This window comes from Chiloscyllium punctatum, chromosome 46 (assembly GCF_047496795.1).
Source record: "Chiloscyllium punctatum isolate Juve2018m chromosome 46, sChiPun1.3, whole genome shotgun sequence".
Lineage (NCBI taxonomy): Eukaryota > Metazoa > Chordata > Chondrichthyes > Orectolobiformes > Hemiscylliidae > Chiloscyllium > Chiloscyllium punctatum.
Genome location: NC_092784.1, coordinates 60,035,804 through 60,056,414, shown reverse-complemented (window position 1 = coordinate 60,056,414; position 20,611 = coordinate 60,035,804). Strand labels below are relative to the sequence as shown.

The following is a 20,611-nucleotide window of genomic DNA, read 5'->3' as shown; positions in this document are numbered from 1 at the left end:
AGATATACATGCTTTATATGAGGGGGCAAAAATCCATCATGTGGAGAATAATGTGGGAAAATGTGAAGTTGTTGACTTTGGTAGGAAGAATAAAAAGCCCTGAGTATCATTTTAAACAGTAATGACTGCAGAATTGTGAGCTGCAGGGGGAATCTAGGTTTGTGCTAGTACACAAGTGACAATAAATTAATATGCAGATAAAACAAATGATTAAAATATTAATGAAATGCAATCTTTTATTATGAGAGAAAATGAACAGAAAAGTAAGGACGTGATGCTTCTGTTATACAGGCCATTGGTGAGACCACATCTTGACAATGGCATGCCATTTTGGTCTCCTTATATGAGAAACAATGTAAATGTTTGGTGGTTCAGAAGAAGTTTACTAGTTTGATGCCTGGCATGAGTGGATTCTCTTATGAGGACAGGTTGGACAGATTGGCTTGTTTCCATTGGAGTTTATAAGAGCAATGGATGACTTGATTGAAGTGTATAAAATCCTGAATGTTTTGACAAACTGACAGTGATGTTTTCTATTGTGGGAGAGATCTGGTCCGGGGGCACTATTTAAAAATTAGGTGTTGTACTTGTAGCACAGAGATGAGGAGAAACTTTCTCTGACAGTTATGAGACTTCGTCGCCGAAGGTGGTGTCATTGACTATTTTTAAAGCAGCAGTGGATTTTTGTTAGGAAAAGGAATTGAAGGGTAGATGTGCATGTGATATTCAGAACATATGATCTTCTTAAAAGACCAAATGGTTTACTTCTATTCCTGATTCATATGTTTCTACCTTTTTAATACCAGTTTTATGTTGTTGATTTATTCCATCCAGAAGTTAGGTAGGAGTAATGTTAGATCCTAATCGGCAACAGATGTTGTAGACTTTAAGTTAATCAAATTGAGCTGAGGTAAGAGGCTAGTGTGTAACTTATTGTGCCATTAAGTCTATTTTGTTTGTAATCATAGTGTGAAAGACAGATGAATTGCTGAGCAGTGTATTGTGTTGCTTGACTGTGTGATAGGGCATGCGCAATTGATTTTGATACCTTGTGATTTGAAGGAGTTGAAGTTCTTTTTACTCTTGGTGTTTTATTTTGCAGTTGTTCAGCTACCTCGCTCTGGGCAAACAGATTGATGAATGCAAACACAACTTCATGGAAGGACCCTTTTGAACATCTTCAAACACATGTTCTGGACTTCAGCTCATCATCCCCTCCTAGTTATTATGAAGAGCTCTATGAAGTGAAAGGTGAAGTGGGCATAGATTCCATTAACCATTGCAATCCTAGTGCGTTACATGAAGCTCAGTATTACCAGATGACGGAGAGCGGGCTGGCTGCACCTTATAGAAGGCGAGGAGGCCTGGTAGATCACAGAGATGTCATCAAAGCACACGAAGCTCATAAAATGCACAGTACCCCTCAGGCAAAGAGAAAGGAATGGGAGTAAGTAGTGGCTTCTACTTCATATATTGGCAGAAAACTTAATTCTAATTCTTAATTGTTCCCATATTCCCACAAGCACTGGCTACTCTCAAGTACTTTACCCAAGTGGACACTTACCATATGTCAGCCTAGACCAGGGATTCCTAAAGTGGAAGCTGAGACACCAAGTGCATGGTGCAGTGTTTGGATTGCTAGGTCCAAGTCAGCACTTACTAATTCCTTGCCCTGCCACCGCACTCCTAGGTATTCTCCTTTTCTTCTCTCCCTACTCACAAGGGGTGGAAATGAGAATCTGAAACTTGAATACAGGCTGAGCTAGGTCATGGATGCTCATGAACCTGCGCCTACATGACTTGTTGCAGTTAGGAGCAACTGCCTGATGGATGCTCTTGGTAACTTAGATTGCAACAAGATGGCTTCTCGATGCAATTAAGCATGACAAAATGGCTTCTAGTCTGCTAACTGCTAATTCTGCTAGAGCTGCATAATGGCTTCTAGGTTGCTAACTACAAATTCCGCTAGAGTTGCATGAATAACTAACCACAGACCATTACAAAAAGAGATTAGCAGACAGTACACCCTTTAGAATACAGAAGTAACTCGATAAAATATGGGAGTTCTAACTGTTCTGACTGACCTTCGGGTGCAGGTGTAGCGGCTCTGTGTCACAGGAAAAAGTGACCTAAGCATTGGGACATAAGTTGTTTACCAGTTATTATCATTGGACCAAGTAACTGCCAATGAAGCAATGTGTATTGATTGGTAATTGTTTGAATGCACTATGCGATCATGCCATGTACCCTGCTTTAAGAAAAGTATAAAAATGTCTTTGTCTTCAGCTGTGGTGTGCAGCTCCTCCGAGGCATACGGAAGTGCTCAACTTCTGTGTTTCCGGACACTCTTCACCCGGTTGAATGAAGAAATAAAGAATGAAGTCTTAAACAGCCAGACCGATTGTGAATGCTCATTGACTGATCATGGAACTGAGAGACCCCGACGGTGGTTAAGATCTTCATCATAGTGGTTGTCCTGGATCAGGGATTAGGATATCTAAAACAGAAGAAGAATTACTGTTCAAACCATGCAGTTGTATCTTAAGAGTCTGGTTTGTTACCAACTGATGCTGGTTCCTCTCCTAGTTCCCCATCGTCTCCATCTCCATCATCTTCCCCCTTGCAAGGGCCTCGACCGATGACCTTGTAATGATGGAGATGAATCCAGGCAGTGTGCTCAGCGATCTTAACAGCACTAGGAGTGGTGAGGAGAACCTGGAACGGTCCCTCCATTAAGGTTGGAGGCCGCGACATGTCCAATTCTTGATGAGAACGAAAGAGCCGGGTTCAACAGCTGGAACATAGTTGAGGGAGGGGAGCTTCTCCTGAGCAGCACAGAACTAGGAGTGAAGACCTCGCAAAATTTTAGTCAAAGAAAGAATATAGGAGGACATGTCCTCAGTCATGTGATGGAAATGAATAGGGGAAGAGGCATCATTTCAGGGCATGCGGAAAGCTCGATTTTGGATGGGGACAAACAAGTTTTTCCCGCGGGAGTGCAACACAGTTGGAACAATACCAGAGGCAACAACTGAACCCAGGAGAGACCGGTCCCAGAAGTCAATTTTGCAAGTTTAGTTTTCAAAGTCTGGTTACAACACTCCACGAGCCCCGCAGCCTAAGGGTGATAAGTGCAATGAAGTTGGCAGCAGAGCCCAAAATGAGAGCCCAAAATATTTCATCATTGATATCCCCAATAAAGTGGGGGGGCCATTGTCAGAGGACAGGCAAAAGGGAATACCAAAACGGGAATAATTTCTTTGAGCAAAATATTTTCAACTGTCTTGGTAGTAGCATTAGAAGTAGGGTAAGCTTCAACCCATTTAAAAAAAACATCAACAACAACCAGAACATTCTTATAATGTTGACACCATTGCAAATCAATAAAGTTAAGCTGAAGGGTCTGGAAGGGCTCTTCAGGAAGGGGTGTATGCCCCATCGGGCAAGGCACACCCTCGCCTGAGTTGTGTTCTTGGCAGATGAGCCATCGAGTACTGACGCTCTGGGCCATCTGCTGGGAGCGAGGGTGCCATCAGGTCGTCAAGAGGAGGTCAGATGTCGAATGAGCACCACAATGAGTAGCATTATGCAAACAGTCAATGACCCATGAGGCAAGAGCATCGGACATAAAAATTTGACCAGCCGAGGTGGTAAAGGAAAGGGGCAACATACTCTAGGAAGCAGCTGCTAGTTCAGGAGGCAGGCAGCCAGGAGTATGTCTTCTGGCCACAATTGAATTAATTGCCATTGAAAGCTAACAAATGATCACGTTGGATACCAATCCAAAAGGTTGTAAAAAAGAAATTAATGGCAGTCCTATTGGGAACAGTGAGAATAAGTATGTTGCCATCCATAGTGGATTGGAAATCAGATGTTGAGAGGAGGATGGAGTGAAGGCATTTACTGAACCCAGCTGGCCAACCTAAACGGTGTTTATTTTAATGCAAATACTTGCTAGGGGTGTAGTCATGGTCATTACATTAACGAGGAACATAGGATAGAGTATAGTGAGGCTGGAACCATCCCTCAAAGATGTCCATCCTATATCCCGCTGAATGGCATCGTAGCTGGGTGTTGTTCCCATAAGCGGAGGGGCACCTATCATTTCTAGGAAGGCAGCAGCATTATGAAAAGTTGTGACAGCAGCAGAATGACGTTGATGCAGCCACCATTCAGCAGTGTCAGGTTCACTAAAAGGAACTGCCCTTAAGGGAATTCCACGTATAGAATGGAAAGGAATGTGCTCACAAACCCAGCACCCAGAGTGGCTGACCTTCTGTGCATAAAGATATGCCATATAAAGGAAGGTATTAAAATGTAGTTCTTTCTTAGTAGAGGCCACCAGGTTATACCGAGGACCCCAGACAAATAAGAGCAGCATCAGAAAAAAACAAATAAAAACAATATAATAACTGCAAGAACAATCAATTGGGGACATCTGCAGTCATGGATTTTGCAAGTAATGCAGCAAGAATCAGTAGCTTTTCTCCTTGGGGTTGTGCTGTCTTGCACTGCATCCTGTGCATCCATGTGGCCTCCCCTTGACCTTGACTGCTATGTGGGTGACCAGCCAGACTAGGAACGGGTTCTTCCATCTAGGCTCCAATTTGCCCCCTTCCTAATTCTTAGGCTTGCCGTACCTGTGAATGTAAACTTTGAAGAGTTTTGGTTAACTACCTTAGATCTAGTCCTGTGTAATGAGACAGGAATAAGTAATGATCTCATAGTTAGGGATCCTCTTGGAAGGAGCGATCACTATATGGTTGAATTTAGAATACAGATGGAAAGTGAGAAGATAAAGTCCAATACCAGGGTCCAATGTGTAAACAATGGAGACTACAATAGAATCCAGGACAATAATAGTTGGCTAAAGTAGGCTGAAAGCAAAGACTTTATGGTGGGACAGTTGAGGAAATAGTGGAGAACTTTCAAAGCAATTTTTCAAAGTGTTCAGCAAAAGTATAGACCAGTGAAAAGGAAGGATTCAGGAAAAAGGATAATCAGCCATAGATGTCTAAGGAAATAAGAGAGGCTATCAAATTAAAAGATTAGACAAACAAAGTAGCAAAGACCAGTGGGAAACTAGAAGATTGGGAAAACTCAAAAGTTCAACAGAAAGCTATTAAAAAAGTAAGATAGACTATGAGATTAAACTTTCTCAGAATAAAAAGATAGATAGCAAAGGTTTCTACAAATATATAAAATAAAAGAGTGGCGAAAGTAATCATTGTACCTTTAGAGGACAAGAAGGAAGTTCTAATAATGGGCAATGAGGAAATGGCATTGAACAGGTGTTTTTGGTCGGTTTTCCCAGTGGAGGATATTAATAAAATGCCAGTAATTGACAAGGAGACTAAGGTAGGTGAGGACCTAGAAATGATCATTATCACAAAAGAGGTAGAGTTGGGCAAGCTAATCGAGCTAAAAGTAGACAAGTTTCCTGGCCCTGATGGAGTGCATCCCAGGGTAATAAAAGAGATGATGGATGAAATAGCAAATGCGCTTGTGACAATTTTCCAAAATCCGTTGGACTCTGGGGCAGTTCCAGTATATTGGAAAACAGCAAATGTGGCATCACAGTTTAACAAAGGAGGTAGACAAAAGATGGGGAAATTATAGGCCAGTTAGCTTAACTTCTGTAGTGGGGAAAATGCTTGAATCTATCATCAAGGAAGAAATAGCAAGACATCTAGATAGTAATTGTCCTCATTGGGTAGACACAGCATGAGTTCATGTAGGGCAGGTCATGTTTCACTAATTTACTGGAATTCTATGAAAACATTATGACCATGGTGGACAACAAGGACTCAATAGATGTGGTGTATTTAGACTTCCAAAAACATTTGACAAGGTGCCGCACAAAAGGTTGCTGCATAAGATAAAGGTGCACGGTATTACTGTCAATATATTGGTTAAACACCAAGAAGCAAACAGTGGGGATAAATCAGTACTTTTCTGGTTGTCGACCTGTGACTAATATTGTGCCGCAATTGTTTACAATTGCTCAATATTGTTGGGACCACAATTGTTTACAATTTACATAGATGATTTGGAGTTGGGGACTACGTGTAGTGCCAAAGCTTGTGGATGGCACTAAGACGAACTGTTCTGAAGAAGAGTCGCTGGACCCAAAACATTAACTTGCTTTCTCTCTACAGGTACTGCCAGAGCTGCTGAGATTTTTCAGCAATTTCTGTTTTCTTTCTGATTTCCAATATCGTTGTTTGTTTGTTTTTCACTGGAATTGCCTGCCTGATAGCATTGTGGATGTACTTGCACTATTTGTCTGCAACAATTCAAGAATGATGCTCATCACTTCCTTCTCAATGGCAACTAGAGATAGGTAACAAATACTGGCCCAGCCAGTGAAATCCAAGTCCCCGAAGGAACATCTTAAAATCCATTAAAGTCACTTCAGATTCAGATTAAACTTAACTTTCAAAAATGTGACACTTCGATTTAAAAATGGGATATTGATGAGGTCTGCCTGTTGAGTTTGTGCAGCATTACTTCTGTATTAATTGAATACCTGAGAACAACAAGGAAACTGAGATGAAACTAAGTTCATTGTACTGATTGACGTGTTGCACCCCTCGTGTCAGGATTGTGTACTCAGCAAATTCTGGGCCAAATTGTACATTGAATAAAAGGAATGGTTTTGCTATTAATGGCTTCCCAGAGACTTTTCATGGCCTTATCAGTTATGGTTTCTGTAGGCTTTGAATGTCATTTATCCAGACTATGCATTTTACTTATTTGTAATCACCATAAAATGGCAATAATTGATATTCTGGTTACAATCCAATGCCACATTTGACAGTAGTCCATCAGGTTGCTCCTTTATTCTTTGGCTTTTCTTCACACCACTTGACATGACTCCTCAGTTGACTTTACAAATGGACTGAAAATGTCACTGCTATCTGCTGCTCACTTTATATGCTGGTGCTGTTGCCTATGTTGCCTAACTTGTAAGGGCTGCTGTTTGTCACTGAACCCCAACTCTTGGAATTTGTGGACATCTGTTTTGAGACTTTTTTTTCTTTTGGATAGCAAATACTGTTATTTGAAAGCTAAGATATAAAGTGCCTAGTTGCATGTCAATAACTGTGCCAGTATTTGCAAGAAATCCCTGTAAATCTGACATTATTTGAAAATCATGACTTGGAAGCGCAGGTATTGGACTGGGGTGGACAAAGTTAAAATCACACAACACCAGGTTATAGTCCAACAGGTTTATTTGGAAGCACTAGTTTCCAAATAAAGTAAATAAAGCACTAGCTTTATTTGAAAAGGTGTCCTTGAAGAAGTCCAATATTTTCAGTGTCAAAGGCACTGAAACTCCTTGCAAAACATTATAATTTCTACATGCTTGATGCCAACCATTGGAACCAAAACTTTATTATACCACATTTAAAAAGATAATTGCAAGGTTAGAGTTTTTTTTATATCTTACTTGAGCCCAAAGGAAAGTTCAGAATGTGTTTCTGATGTTTAAACACATTGCTGCCACTAGATGGTGCTCATATACCTTTGGCATAGTTTATTCAGCAAAGAACTGAATGTCCATCAACCATTTTGAAACTTATTAGAGGCATAGAGTCATAGAGATGTACATGAAAACAGATCCTTCAGTCCAACTTGTCCATGCCGACCACATATCCAAACCTAATCTAGTCCCACTTGCCAGCACCTGGCCAATATCCCTTCCTCTTCATATACCCATTCAGATGCCTTTTAAATAATATTGTAATTGTACCAATCTCCACCACTTCCTCTGGCAGCTCATTTCCACTGCATGAAAACGTTGCCCCTTAGGTCTCTTTTATATCTTTCCCCTCTCACCCTAAACCGATACCCTCTAGTTCGGGACTCCCCCACCCCCTTTCCAACCCCTTCATGATTTTATGAACCTCTATAAGGTCATCCCTTAGCCTCTAACGCTCCAGGAAAAACAGCCCCAGCCTCTCCCTATAGCTCAAATCCTCCAACCGTGGCAACATCCTTGTAAATTTTTTCTGGGCCCTTTCAAGTTTTGCAACATCCTTGATTAGTGATGATTAGAATATAGAACATAGAACAATACAGCGCACAGCAGGTCCTTCGGCCTGTGATGTTGCGCTGACCTGTGAACTATTCTCAGCTCGTCTCCCTACACTATCCCACCATCAACCATGTGCTTATCTAAGGATTATTTAAATCTCCCTAATGTGGCTGAGTTGACTACATTAGCAGGTAGGGCATTCCACGCCCTTACCACTGTCTGTGCAAAGAACCTGCCTCTGATGTCTGTCTTAAATCTATCACCCCTCAATTTGTAGTTAATGCCCCTCATACAAGCTGATGTTGTCATCCTCGGAAAAAGACTTTCACTGTCGACCCTATGTAATCCTCTGATCATCTTGTATGTCTCTATCAAATCCCCTCTTAGCCTTCTTCTTTCCAATGAGAACAGACCCAAGTCTCTCAGCCTTTCCTCATAAGATATTCCCTCCAGACCAGGCAACATCCTGGTAAATCTCCTCTGCACCTTTTCCAATGCTTCCACATCCTTCCTGTAATGGGGTGACCAGAACTGTACACAATATTCCAATTATGGCCGCACTAGCGTTTTGTATAGTTGCAGCATGATAGACAATAGGTGCAGGAGTAGGCCATTCTGCCCTTCGAGCCAGCACCACCATTCATTATGATAATGGCTGATCATCCTCAATTAGTATCCTGTTCCTGCCTTATCCCCATAACCCTTGATTCCACTATCCTTAAGAGTTCTATCCAACTCTTTCTGGAAAGTATCCAGAGACGTGGCCTCCACAGCCTTCTGGGGCAGAGCATTCCACACACCCACCACTCTCTGGGTGAAGACGTTTCTCCTCAACTCTGTTCTAAATAGCCTACCCCTTATTTTTAAATTGTGTCCTCTGGTTCGGCACTCACCCATCAGCGGAAACATGCTTCCTGCCTCCAGAATGTCCAATCCTTTAATAATCTTATACGTCTCAATTAGATCCCCTCTCAGCCTTCTAAACTCAAGGGTCTACAAGCCCAGTTGCTCCAATCTTTCAACGTAAGATAGTCCCGCCATTCCGGGAATTGACCTCGTGAACCTACGCTGCACTCCCTCAATGGCCAGAATGTCTTTCCTCAAATTTGGAGACCAAAACTTCACACAATATTCCAGGTGTGGTCTCACCAGGGTCCTGTACAGCTGCAGAAGAACCTCTTTGCTTCTATATGCAATTCCTCTTGTTATGAAGGCCAGCATGCTATTAGCTTTCTTCACTACCTGCTGTACCTGCATGCTTGCTTTCATGATATTGCGGCTCCAGTACTCAATCCCTTTACAAATGAAACCTAACACACCGTATGCCTTCTTAATAGCACTATCAACCTGGGTGGCAACTTTCAGGGATCTATGTACATGGACTCCAAGATCCCTCTGCACATTCACACTATCAAGAATCTTTCCATTGACCCAGTACTCTGCCTTCCTGTTATTCTTCCCAAAATGCATCACCTCACATTTAGCTGCATTGAACTCCATTTGCCACCTCTCAGCCCAACTCTGCAGTTTATCCAAGTCCACCTGCAACCTGTAACATTCTTCCAAACTGTCCACTACTCCACCGACTTTAGTGTCGTCTGTAAATTTACTAATCCATCCACCTATGCCTGCGTCTAAGTCATTTATAAAAATGACAAACAGCAGTGGTCCCAAAACAGATCCTTGTGGCACACCACTAGTAACCGCACTCCGGGCTGAATATTTTCCATCAACCACCACTCGCTGCCTTCTTTCAGAAAGCCAATCTACTAAACTACTAAATTCCATGCCACTGCATTTTCTCCAACAGCCTACCATGTGGAACATTATTAAAGGCTTTACTGAAGTCCATGTACCATGTCAACTGCCCTACCCTCATCTACATGCTTGGTCACCTTCTCAAAACAACTCAATGAGATTGGTGAGATGCGACCTGCCCTTGACGAAACCATGTTGACTATCTGAAATCAACTTATTGCTTGCTAGATGGTTATAAATCTTATCTCTTATAATCCTTTTCAAAATCTTTCCTACAACAGACGTAAGGCTCACTGGTCTATAATTACCTGGGTCATTTCTACTACCCTTCTTGAAAAATGGCACAACATTTACAATCCACCAGTCTTCTGGCACTAAACCTGTAGACAATGATGACTCAAATATCAAAGCCAAAGGCTCTGCTATCTCCTCCCTAGCTTCCCAGAGAATCCTCAGATAAATCCCATCTAGCCCAGGGACTTGTCTACTTTCACTCCTTCTAGAATTGATAACACCTGTTCGTAACTAACCTCGATCCTTTCTAGTCTAATATCTCGCACCTCATTCTTCTCCTCTACAATGTTCTCCTTTCCTGAGTGAAAACCAATGAGCAATGTTCATTTAGCACCTTTCCTATCTCCACAGGGTCCACACTCAACTTTCCACTTCTGTCTTTGAGTGGCCCTATTCCTACCCTAGTCATCCTTTTATCCCTCACATACCTATAGAAAGCTTTACGGTTCTCCTTTATTCTATTTGCTAAAGACTGCTCATGTCCTCTCTTTGCTCTTCTTAACTCTCTCTTTAAATCCTTCCTAGCTGATCTGTAACTCTCCATCATCTCATCTGAACCATCTTGCCTCATTAACACATAAGCCTCCTTCTTCTGCTTAACAAGAGATGCAATTTCTGTAGTAAACCATGGTTCCCTTACCTTATCACTTCCTCCCTGCCTGACAGGGACATACCTATCAAGGACACACAATATCTGTCCCTTAAACCAGCCCCACATTTCCATTGTCTGCATCCCCTGCATTTTGCGACCTCATTCTATGCATCCTAATTCTTGCCGAATCACATTATAATTGTCCTTGCCCCATCGATAATTCTTGCCCTGTGGCATGTACCTATCCCTTTCCATCACTAAACTAAACGTAACTGAATTATGGTTACTCTCTCCAAAGTGCTCATCTACAACTAAATCAAACACCTGGCCTGGTTCATTACCAAGCACCAGATCCAGTGTGGCCTCTCCTTTTGTCGGCTCTTCGACATACTGTGTCAGGAAACCCTCCTGTCCACATTGGACAGAAACTGATCCATCCGACGTACTAGATTTATAGCATTTCCAGTCAATGTTAGAGAAGTTAAAGTCCCCCATAATGGCCCCCTGTTCCTTTCACTCCTACCCAGAATAATTTTGCCAATCCTCTCTTCTACTTCCCTGGAACTCTGCGGAGGCCTATAAAAAACTCCAAGCAATGTGACCTCTCCTCTTCTGTTTCTAACCACAGCCCACACCACCTCAGTAGATGAGTCCTCGTCAAAAGTTCTCCTAGCCACCGTTATACTATCCTTGACTAACAAGGGCACATCTCCCCCTCTTACTGCCTCATCAACACATAAGCCTCCTTAACAGTGATTATTAGTACAAATTTCTTTTTGTTACGTTTTATTATTCATAAGGCATGTTTTTAATTTTCTGATTCCTGAAGAAGGGCTGATGCCCGAAACGTCGATTCTCCTGTTCCTTGGATGCTGCCTGACCTGCTGCGCTTTTCCAGCAACACATTTTCAGCTCTTATCTCCAGCATCTGCAGTCCTCACTTTCTCCTCGATGTTTTTAATTTTCCCATTCTTTTTGATCACTTTTCCTTAATGTTGGTGGCTTCAGTTTCCCATTATTGCTCTGACTAGCTGTAGAATCTTGATGCATTTTGTTGAATTCTCAAAAATACAGCAAATGTAATAGGCCTTTACTTTGTTGGGGCCCTCCCTGTATTGAATAGTAGCTTGCTAACTTCTTTTGACTAAAATTGAGGATTATATACAAATGGTAACTTTTCTGGCACATTTGGCTGAACCTGTCAGTGGAGCCACAATTGACCTATTTGAAACCCATAATGATGACTCTTTATGAACATTCCTTACACAAAGAATTGTTAGGATCTGGACTGCACTACCTGAAAGAATAGTGGTATTAGATACCATAAGAAATTTTAAATGGCAGTTGAATAAATGTTGATGAGGACAAATTTTACATGACTATTAAGAAAAAAGAAATGGGGCACTGGACTAAATTGGATTGATCTTTTTCAAAGAGTTAGCAGAAGCAGACTGGGCTGATTACCATTTTTCTCTTCAAAATTTGAGCTTCCATTCTAAACTGTGTGAATAAGGTTTTTGAAGGTGCTCAATAGATTCATAGAAATTAGCCTCCCTACCTTTGCTGAGCTAGTTATAGTATTGCAGATCTCTATTGGGAGGCAGAGATTTGAGGCCAGAAGTCTTGCATCGGTGGCTGTTACTGAATTACGCATGTTACACGACTCAAAGTCCAGGGAGCAACCTGGAAGCAGCGTAATTGCCTTTTCATACCCCAGAGGGATGTCTGGCCCAGAAGACCACTGGAGGAATGAAATAAGCTAAAGCATAATCAAAAAGCATCACTAGATTTTATTTTGAGAGTTTTTCTCCAATTGATAACTGATGTCTCTAAGTATAATTTTTCTCTTTGTTCATGGGATGTGGCCATTGTGGGCTGCATTAGCATTTATTGCCTATCCCTAATTACTGTTGAAAAAGTGGTAATTATTTGTTATCTTGATCTGCTTCAATCCCTGGGTGTTAGTACACCTACAGTACTTTTAGGAAGGGAGTTCCAGGATTTTAATACAGCAACAGTGAAGTAATTATGATAAATTCCAAGTGTGTGACTTGGAGGAGAATTTTCAAATATTGGTGTTCCCAAACATCTGCTGCCCTTAATCTTCTAGGTGGTAAAGGTTGGATTTTAGAAGATTATGTCAAAAAAGCCTTGGTGAGTTAATGCAGTGTATTTTATAAATGGTGCACACTTCTGCATCAGTGTGAGGGGAGTGAATGTTGAACTGGTGGATAGGATGCCATTCAAGGGGGCTTCTTTATCCTGGATTCCTACAGAAGTTTCATTGGAGCTCCACTCATCCAAGCAATGAGAGAGTATCCTATCTCAGTCCTGATTTGTGCCTTATAGATGGTGAACAGATACTGGGAAAACAGGAAGTGAGTTACTTTCCATGGAATTCCTATCTTTGGCTTGCTCTTGTGGTCACAGTATTGTTCAGTGTCTTGCTATTGGTAACGGGAATCAGGGGCAAACTCTCCACTGATTGGAATCATACCTGGCATGTAGGAAGATGTCAATGCCAGTCATCTCAGCTCCAGGACCTCTTTGCAGGAGTTCCTCAAGATATCATCCTAGGCCCAACCTTTTTCAGCTGCTTCATCAATGATCTTCTCTCTGTCACAAAGTCAGAAATAGGGATGTTTGCCGATTTCACAATCTCCAGCATTGTTTGAGATTCCTCAGATACTGAAGCAGCCCATGTTTAAATGCAACAAGATCTAGACAACAAACAGACTTGGCCTGACAAGTGGCAAGTAACATTCATGCTACTCAAATGCCATGCAATGACCATCACCAATAACAGACAATATAACCATCACCCCCTTGATATTCAGTGGTGTTACCATCACTGAATCCACCACCATCAAAATCCTTGGGATTACTATTGACTCAAAACTCAGCTAGACTCCCCATACAGATACAGTAGCTATAAGAGCCGGTCAGAGGGCAGAAATACTGCAGCAAATAATTCACCTTCTGACTCACGAAAGCCTAACAACCATCTACAAGGCACAAGTCAGGAGTGTGATGGAATACTCATCACTTGCCTATATGGGTGCAGCTCCAATAACACTGAAGAAGCTTGACACAATCCAGAACAAAGCATCTCACTCAATCAGCACCACATCCACTCCCTTGACCACTGATAGTCAATAGTAGCAGTGTGTGCTATTTACAAGATGTACTGCAGAAATTCATAAAAAATCCTTAGGCAGCACCTTTCAAACTCACAATCACTTCCATCTAGAAGGATTAGGACTACAGATACTCCATCACCTTCAAGTTCCCTTCCAAGCCACTCACCATCCTGACAGGGAAATATATTGCCTTTCCTTTACTGTTGCTGAGTCAAAATTCTGGAATTCCCTCCCTAAGGACAGTTTGGATCTACTTATTGATGTGGACTTGCAGCGGTTCAAGAAGGCAGTTATCCACAACCTTGTCAAGGGCAATTAGGAATGAGCAATAAATGCTGGTCAGCCAGCAATGCCCACATTCCACGAGTGAATTAAAAAAAAATAAGATGTTGATAGTGGGGGATTCAGCAATGATAATACTATTGAACATTCAGGACAGATGCTGATATTCTGTCTGTTTGGAAATGGTCATTCATGCCACACAAGTGCCAGGCAATGTTACTTGCCCCTTATTAGCCAAAGCCTGGTTGTTGTCCAGATCTTGCTGCCTATGAATATGGGTTGCTTTAGTGCCAAGGGATCATGATTGGTGCTGAACATCCCCACTTCTGACCTTATAATGGCAGGAAGGTGATGAAGTAGTTAAAGATGGTTGGGCCTAGGAATTACTCTGAGAAACCACTGCAATGATATCCTCAGGCTGAGATGATTGACCTACAAGCCACAACCAACTTCCTTTGCATCAGGCCCAACACGAAAATCTAAACATTGTCTTTGATTTTACTTTTGCTAGGTTTCTTTGATGCCATACTGTGAAAAGTACTGTCTTGATGCCAAGAGCAGTCACTCTCCCCTCACTTCTAGAGTTCAGTTCTGTCCATGGTTGGACCAAAACTGCTATGGGTTTTGGAGTAGAGCTCAAGTTGATTGTCTGTGAGCATGAGCATGTCAATCCTTTGCTAGAAATATTGATGAAGCTTTAGATCACTTTGCTGGTGATTGAGAATCATCTGATACAGTGATCATAGGTTGGATTTGTCCTGCTTTGTTTTGAACATAAGACACACTTGGGCAATTTTCCATTTTGGTAGATGCCAATGCTGTAGCTGTACTAGAACAGCTTGGGTAGAGGCGTGGCTAGTTCTGGAGCATATGTCTTCAGTACCATTACCAGACTCCTTTCAGACCCCATAGCAGCATTCAGTGACTTCACCCATTTCTTGATCTCACATGGTGTAAATCAAGTTAGTTGAAGACTGGCATTTGTGATGCTGGAGACATCAGAGGAAGTTGAGATGGATCATCCACGTGGGTACTCGAGTTGAAGGTGGTGGAAATGCTCTCGACCTGTCTTTTCCACTGAAGTAGTCCTCCGTTCTTGATAATGGGCATATTTATGGAGCCATTTCTTTAACCACTTAATTTAATTGTCCATTAGCATTCATGGCTGGATGTGGCACAACTGTTGAGTTTAGATCTTATCCATTGGTTGTGGGATTACTTGACCCAATTGTTTCTGTTGTTTGATGTTGTAACTTCACCAAACTGACACCTGATTTTTAAGTACTGAGGTATATACATGGGTTTGAGAATCTAAAGAAACAGTGCTAGTAGAAAGGTTTCATGCTTGGTGTCTTCTCTACTGTATGATTTCTTGGGTGATTGCAAGGAGAATCCTTGTATTTGTATCAGCCAAGGTGCCGTTACTAGCAATACTTGTCTGAGCCGGAAGGTTGTTGCCTTACTCCAGCACTTAAACCATGTTTAATCTGAAGCCATGAAACTTCTTAGGGGAGGGGTCCAGAATCAATGTTTCCGACTTCCAGGGCAACTCCCTCCTGACTGTATACCACTGTGCTGCCATCTGTCCTGCCAATAGCAAATATTGGGAATGGTGATAGTGGTGTGTGGGAGATTGTCTGTAAGATATGCTTCTGTGAGTATGACTGTCAGACTGTTGCTTGACTAGTCTTGTGAGACAGCTGTCATAATTTTGGCACTAGCCAAGGAGGAATATGCAGGGTTGATAGGACTGTTTCTGCCATTGTCTTTTCCAGTCAATGCCAAGTGGTCTGTCTGGTTTCACTTCTTTGATTCTTTGTCTCAAAATGGTACGCCCTTTAGACCATTTCAGAGGGAAATTGTGAAGCAACACATTGCTGTGAGTTTAGAGTCACATGTAGGCCAGATCAGGTGAGGCTTGCAACTTTCTTTCCCTGAAGGACATTAATGAACCAGATGGGGTTTCCTGTCGACAATCATTTCATGATTATCAGTAGATTCTTAATTCCAGTTTGTTTTTTATTGAATTCAAATTCCACCATCTGCTGTGGTGGAATTTGAACCAGAACATTATTTGAGTTTCTGGATTAATAGTCTAGTGATAATACCACTAAGCCATCAGTTCCCCTACATGTTTCTAACTTAAAGGAGTACTTGCTGGGAAAGAGCAACTGTACTCTGCATGAAACCTGAATCTGGCTGTGGGAATGCTGTGATGATATTAACACAATATGTAGGGAGTGTTCTACACATGTCATATTAGTGATGTTATCAGTTGTAAACTGATACAATTGAGCAGAATTCTATAAATTGTCTTATTCTGGATTAATGGTGCTGGAAAAGCACAGTAGTTCAGGCAGCATCATGATGCTTGCTCATAAACATGCTCCACAAAGATTTTGGGAGATGTTTGGGAGGTGTTTTGGTGATGCACCTATTTTAATATATGCCTTGAAATGAGGTGTGCTCTGTTAGATTTGTTTATTTATAAATTTTTGAGGTTACTTAAATTGAGGTTTTAATACTTGAGAAGATCTTTTCTTTCTAATATATGCATCATGAGTCAATGATGGGCATTTTTGGATAAGTTATAACACAGTACACTGATGTTTCAGCTACCTGCCCCAATAATGTAGCAGTCTCTGATTAGTATCTTCTTTGACAATTTTTCATTTCACACATCAGCCATCATTGGGCTTGTCTGAGTGACACTGGCAATTATTGCCCAATTCAGAGTAGTTGAGTCTTATAGGAGCCCTGTGAACTTTATTGAAATAACTCAAAATCCATCTCATCTTATGTCCAGCAAAGATTGCAAAATTTCAACCCGTTAGTCTAAGCCAGACCTGAAGTCCCACAGGTGAAATGATATTGATATTGTGTCATCTCAATTCTGGAAAGCACATAATGAGTCAACATTGTATTGAAGTTAAGAAAACAGCATATGCTAGTTTGGCAAGAGCAACACTGACATGATGCAAAATTACCAGAAGTGTTATTTTAACATTTTAGGAAAATCAAGCCATTAAACTTGAAATCCCAATACCTTCAAATACCCTCAAATAGCGCTCTCTCAATTCTACACAATGCAAGCTAATTAGTTCAAACAGTACGGGTTGTTGGCAATTATCTGAATTACATTAAATGCTGTTCCATTTCATCTAATTAGCTTTCCCAATTACTGCAGTTGTGCTATTCAGCACTATCTCCTCAGGCCCAAATTCCACCACTTGAGTTTACGTATTAACCCACTAGGTGCTTAAATGTTCCCAGCTATCTGCAGTGTAGCATTTGTTTCAATAATCTGTCACATATACTGTAACCAGGAGCTGGCCTTGTGTTGTAGACAGTCCAATCTTTGATTCAGGTGTTTAGAAATTTCTAAACTTGGACATGAAGCATATTTTAAAGCTGAATTCAAAACTTTTCTATGCCTTGTAATATAATTTTTAATTAATTTATTAACATTAAAGCAAACATCATTGAAGAAAGATAAACTTTATTTCTGAAACACCTTAACATGTTTTTAATGCCGCTAAGTAGAGGGTATACAATGCTTTTGTAGGCAAAGACAGTAACTGTTCTAATTACAATGAGATCTGACAAACAAATGAGACAATGATCAGTTATTTTAATATCTGACAAAAGACCATTGGCTAGAATTCTCTGTTTTTCTTTAACATTCAACACAATAGGCAGAAACAGTAGTTCAGCATGTTATCCAGCAAAGGGCATCAGAGTCAATGCAATATTCCTTCAGTATTATACTGCAGTGTCAGCATAGAGTTTATGCTCATTTTCATATAACTCCTACAGTATGGAAGCAGGCCATTCAGCCCATCAAATGCACACCAACCCTATGAAGGGCACCCCAACCAGACCCACTCCCTACCCTATTCCTGAAACCCTACATTTCCCATGGCTAATCCATCTAGCCTACACATCTCTGAGCTTTGGGGAGTCAGGAGGTGAGTTACTTGCTGCTTAGCCTCTGATCTAATGGTTGACATAATGGGAAGGATGTAACATCAGTGGGGCTGAAGGGTACTTGTAGATACTGAATGGCATAAGTTAACTGATTACTGGCATACAATCGAAAGAGCCAATAGGATAGCTCCTTTTTATGTATAAAATTAGACAAGCAGCAGATTGAGGGGAAATTAAGCAAGGGCAACAGAGCTCGTGTAGTGCTATGAATGTTATTAATATTTAGCAATAGAAATAATATGCTATTAACCCCTACAAATCTGTGATGGTCTGTGGAAGTCTTCTGTCTTTGATATTTTGTGCTATAATTGTCAACTCTGTGTTAAACATCACATGTCGTGACTCAGGCGTCTCATTCTTTGGCATGTCAATTTCTGCCACATTTGCTGTAGGAGAAGACAGTGGGATTAAGAGTGCATGATGTGTGAGCCTTTGTTTTCTCTGGGCCCTCTTCATGGCCAGCTGAGCTTTTTGTTTCTGCTCACCTCTGACACTATCCTTCCAAACAGTCAACCTTTAGAGGCCATGGCTGTCAGTTACTGTCTCCTAGTTGTCGTGTCAAATTCTGCCCTCTTCATACCTTGCTTGAAGGTATCATTGCAGCGTTGTATGGCACCCAGAAGATTATGAGGCAGTGGAAATTTACCATTCGGAAGGTCCTGAATGGCTGACACTCAGCTCCTGCCCCACTGAACAACCTCATAGTCCGGGAACCCCGCACTGCCCGGTTCTACCTCCTTCCCAAGATCCACAAGCCTGACCACCCTGGCCGACCCATTGTCTCAGCATGCTCCTGCCCCACTGAACTCATCTCTACCTACCTTGACACTGTCTTATCCCCCCTAGTCCAGGAACTCCCCACATACGTTCGAGACACCACCCACGCCCTCCACCTCCTCCAAGACTTCCGTTTCCCCGGCCCGCAACGCCTTATCTTCACCATGGATATCCAATCCCTCTACACCTCCATTCGCCATGACCAGGGCCTCCAAGCCCTCCGTTTTTTCCTCTCCAGACGTCCCCAACAGTACCCTTCCACTGACACTCTCATTCGTTTGGCCGAACTGGTCCTCACCCTTAACAATTTCTCCTTTGAATCCTCCCACTTCCTCCAGACCAAAGGCGTAGCCATGGGCACACGTATGGGCCCCAGCTATGCCTGTCTCTTTGTTGGCTATGTAGAACAGTTGATCTTCCGTAATTACGCCGGCACCACTCCCCACCTCTTCCTCCGCTACATTGATGACTGCATTGGCGCCACCTCGTGCTCCCGCGAGGAGGTTGAGCAATTCATCAACTTCACCAACACATTCCACCCTGACCTTAAATTTACCTGGACTATCTCTGACACCTCGCTCCCCTTCCTGGACCTCTCCATCTCCATTAGTGACGACCGACTTGACACTGACATTTTTTACAAACCCACTGACTCCCATAGCTACCTCTTCCCACCCTATCTCTTGCAAAAATGCCATCCCGTATTCCCAATTTCTCCGCCTCCGCCGTATCTGCTCCCAGGAGGACCAGTTCCACCATAGGACACACCAGATGGCCTCCTTCTTTAGAGACCGCAATTTCCCTTCCCACGTGGTTAAAGATGCCCTCCAACGCATCTCGTCCACATCCCGCACCTCCACCCTCAGACCCCACCCCTCCAACCGTAACAAGGACAGAACGCCCCTGGTGCTCACCTTCCACCCTACAAACCTTCGCATCAACCAAATCATCCACCGACATTTCCGCCACCTCCAAAAAGACCCCACCACCAGGGATATATTTCCCTCCCCACCCCTTTCCGCCTTCCGCAAAGACCGTTCCCTCCGTGACTACCTGGTCAGGTCCACACCCCCCTACTACCCACCCTCCCATTCTGGCACTTTCCCCTGCCACCGCAGGAACTGTAAAACCTGTGCCCACACCTCCTCCCTCACCTCTATCCAAGGCCCTAAAGGAGCCTTCCACATCCATCAAAGTTTCACCTGCACATCCACCAATATCATTTATTGTATCCGTTGCTCCCGATGTGGTCTCCTCTACATTGGGGAGACTGGGCGATGTTGTCTCTTATCTCAAGAGGGTTGGAATATAAAAGCAGAGATGTACTACCAAGACTTTATAAAGCTCTGGTTAGGCCCCAGTTTTGGTCCCCACACCTCAGGAAGGACATACTGGCACTGGAACGTGTCCAGCGGAGATTCACACGGATGATCCCTGGAATGACAGGTCTAGCATATGAGGAACGGCTGAGGATACTGGGATTGTATTCGTTGGAGTTTAGAAGATTAAGGGGAGACTTAATAGAGACGTACAAAATAATACATGGCTTGGAAAAGGTGGATGCTAGGAAATTGTTTCCGTTAAACAAGGAGACTAGGACCCGTGGACACAGCCTTAGAATTAGAGGGGGTCATTTCAGAACAGAAATGCGGAGACATTTCTTCAGCCAGAGAGTGGTGGGCCTGTGGAATTCATTGCCACGGAGTGCAGTGGAAGCCGGGACGCTAAATGTCTTCAAGG

At 42.3% G+C, this 20,611-nt stretch overlaps 1 protein-coding gene across 1 annotated transcript in view; it reads left to right on the top strand.

Moving 5' to 3' along the window:
• LOC140468175 (voltage-dependent P/Q-type calcium channel subunit alpha-1A-like) overlaps nt 1–20,611 on the top strand; it is a 620,416-nt gene that overhangs the window by 25,661 nt on the left and 574,144 nt on the right. The window contains exon 2 of the mRNA XM_072564404.1: nt 1,103–1,447. Coding sequence (XP_072420505.1) covers nt 1,103–1,447 — 345 coding nt within the window. The remainder of the gene's footprint in view (nt 1–1,102; nt 1,448–20,611) is intronic.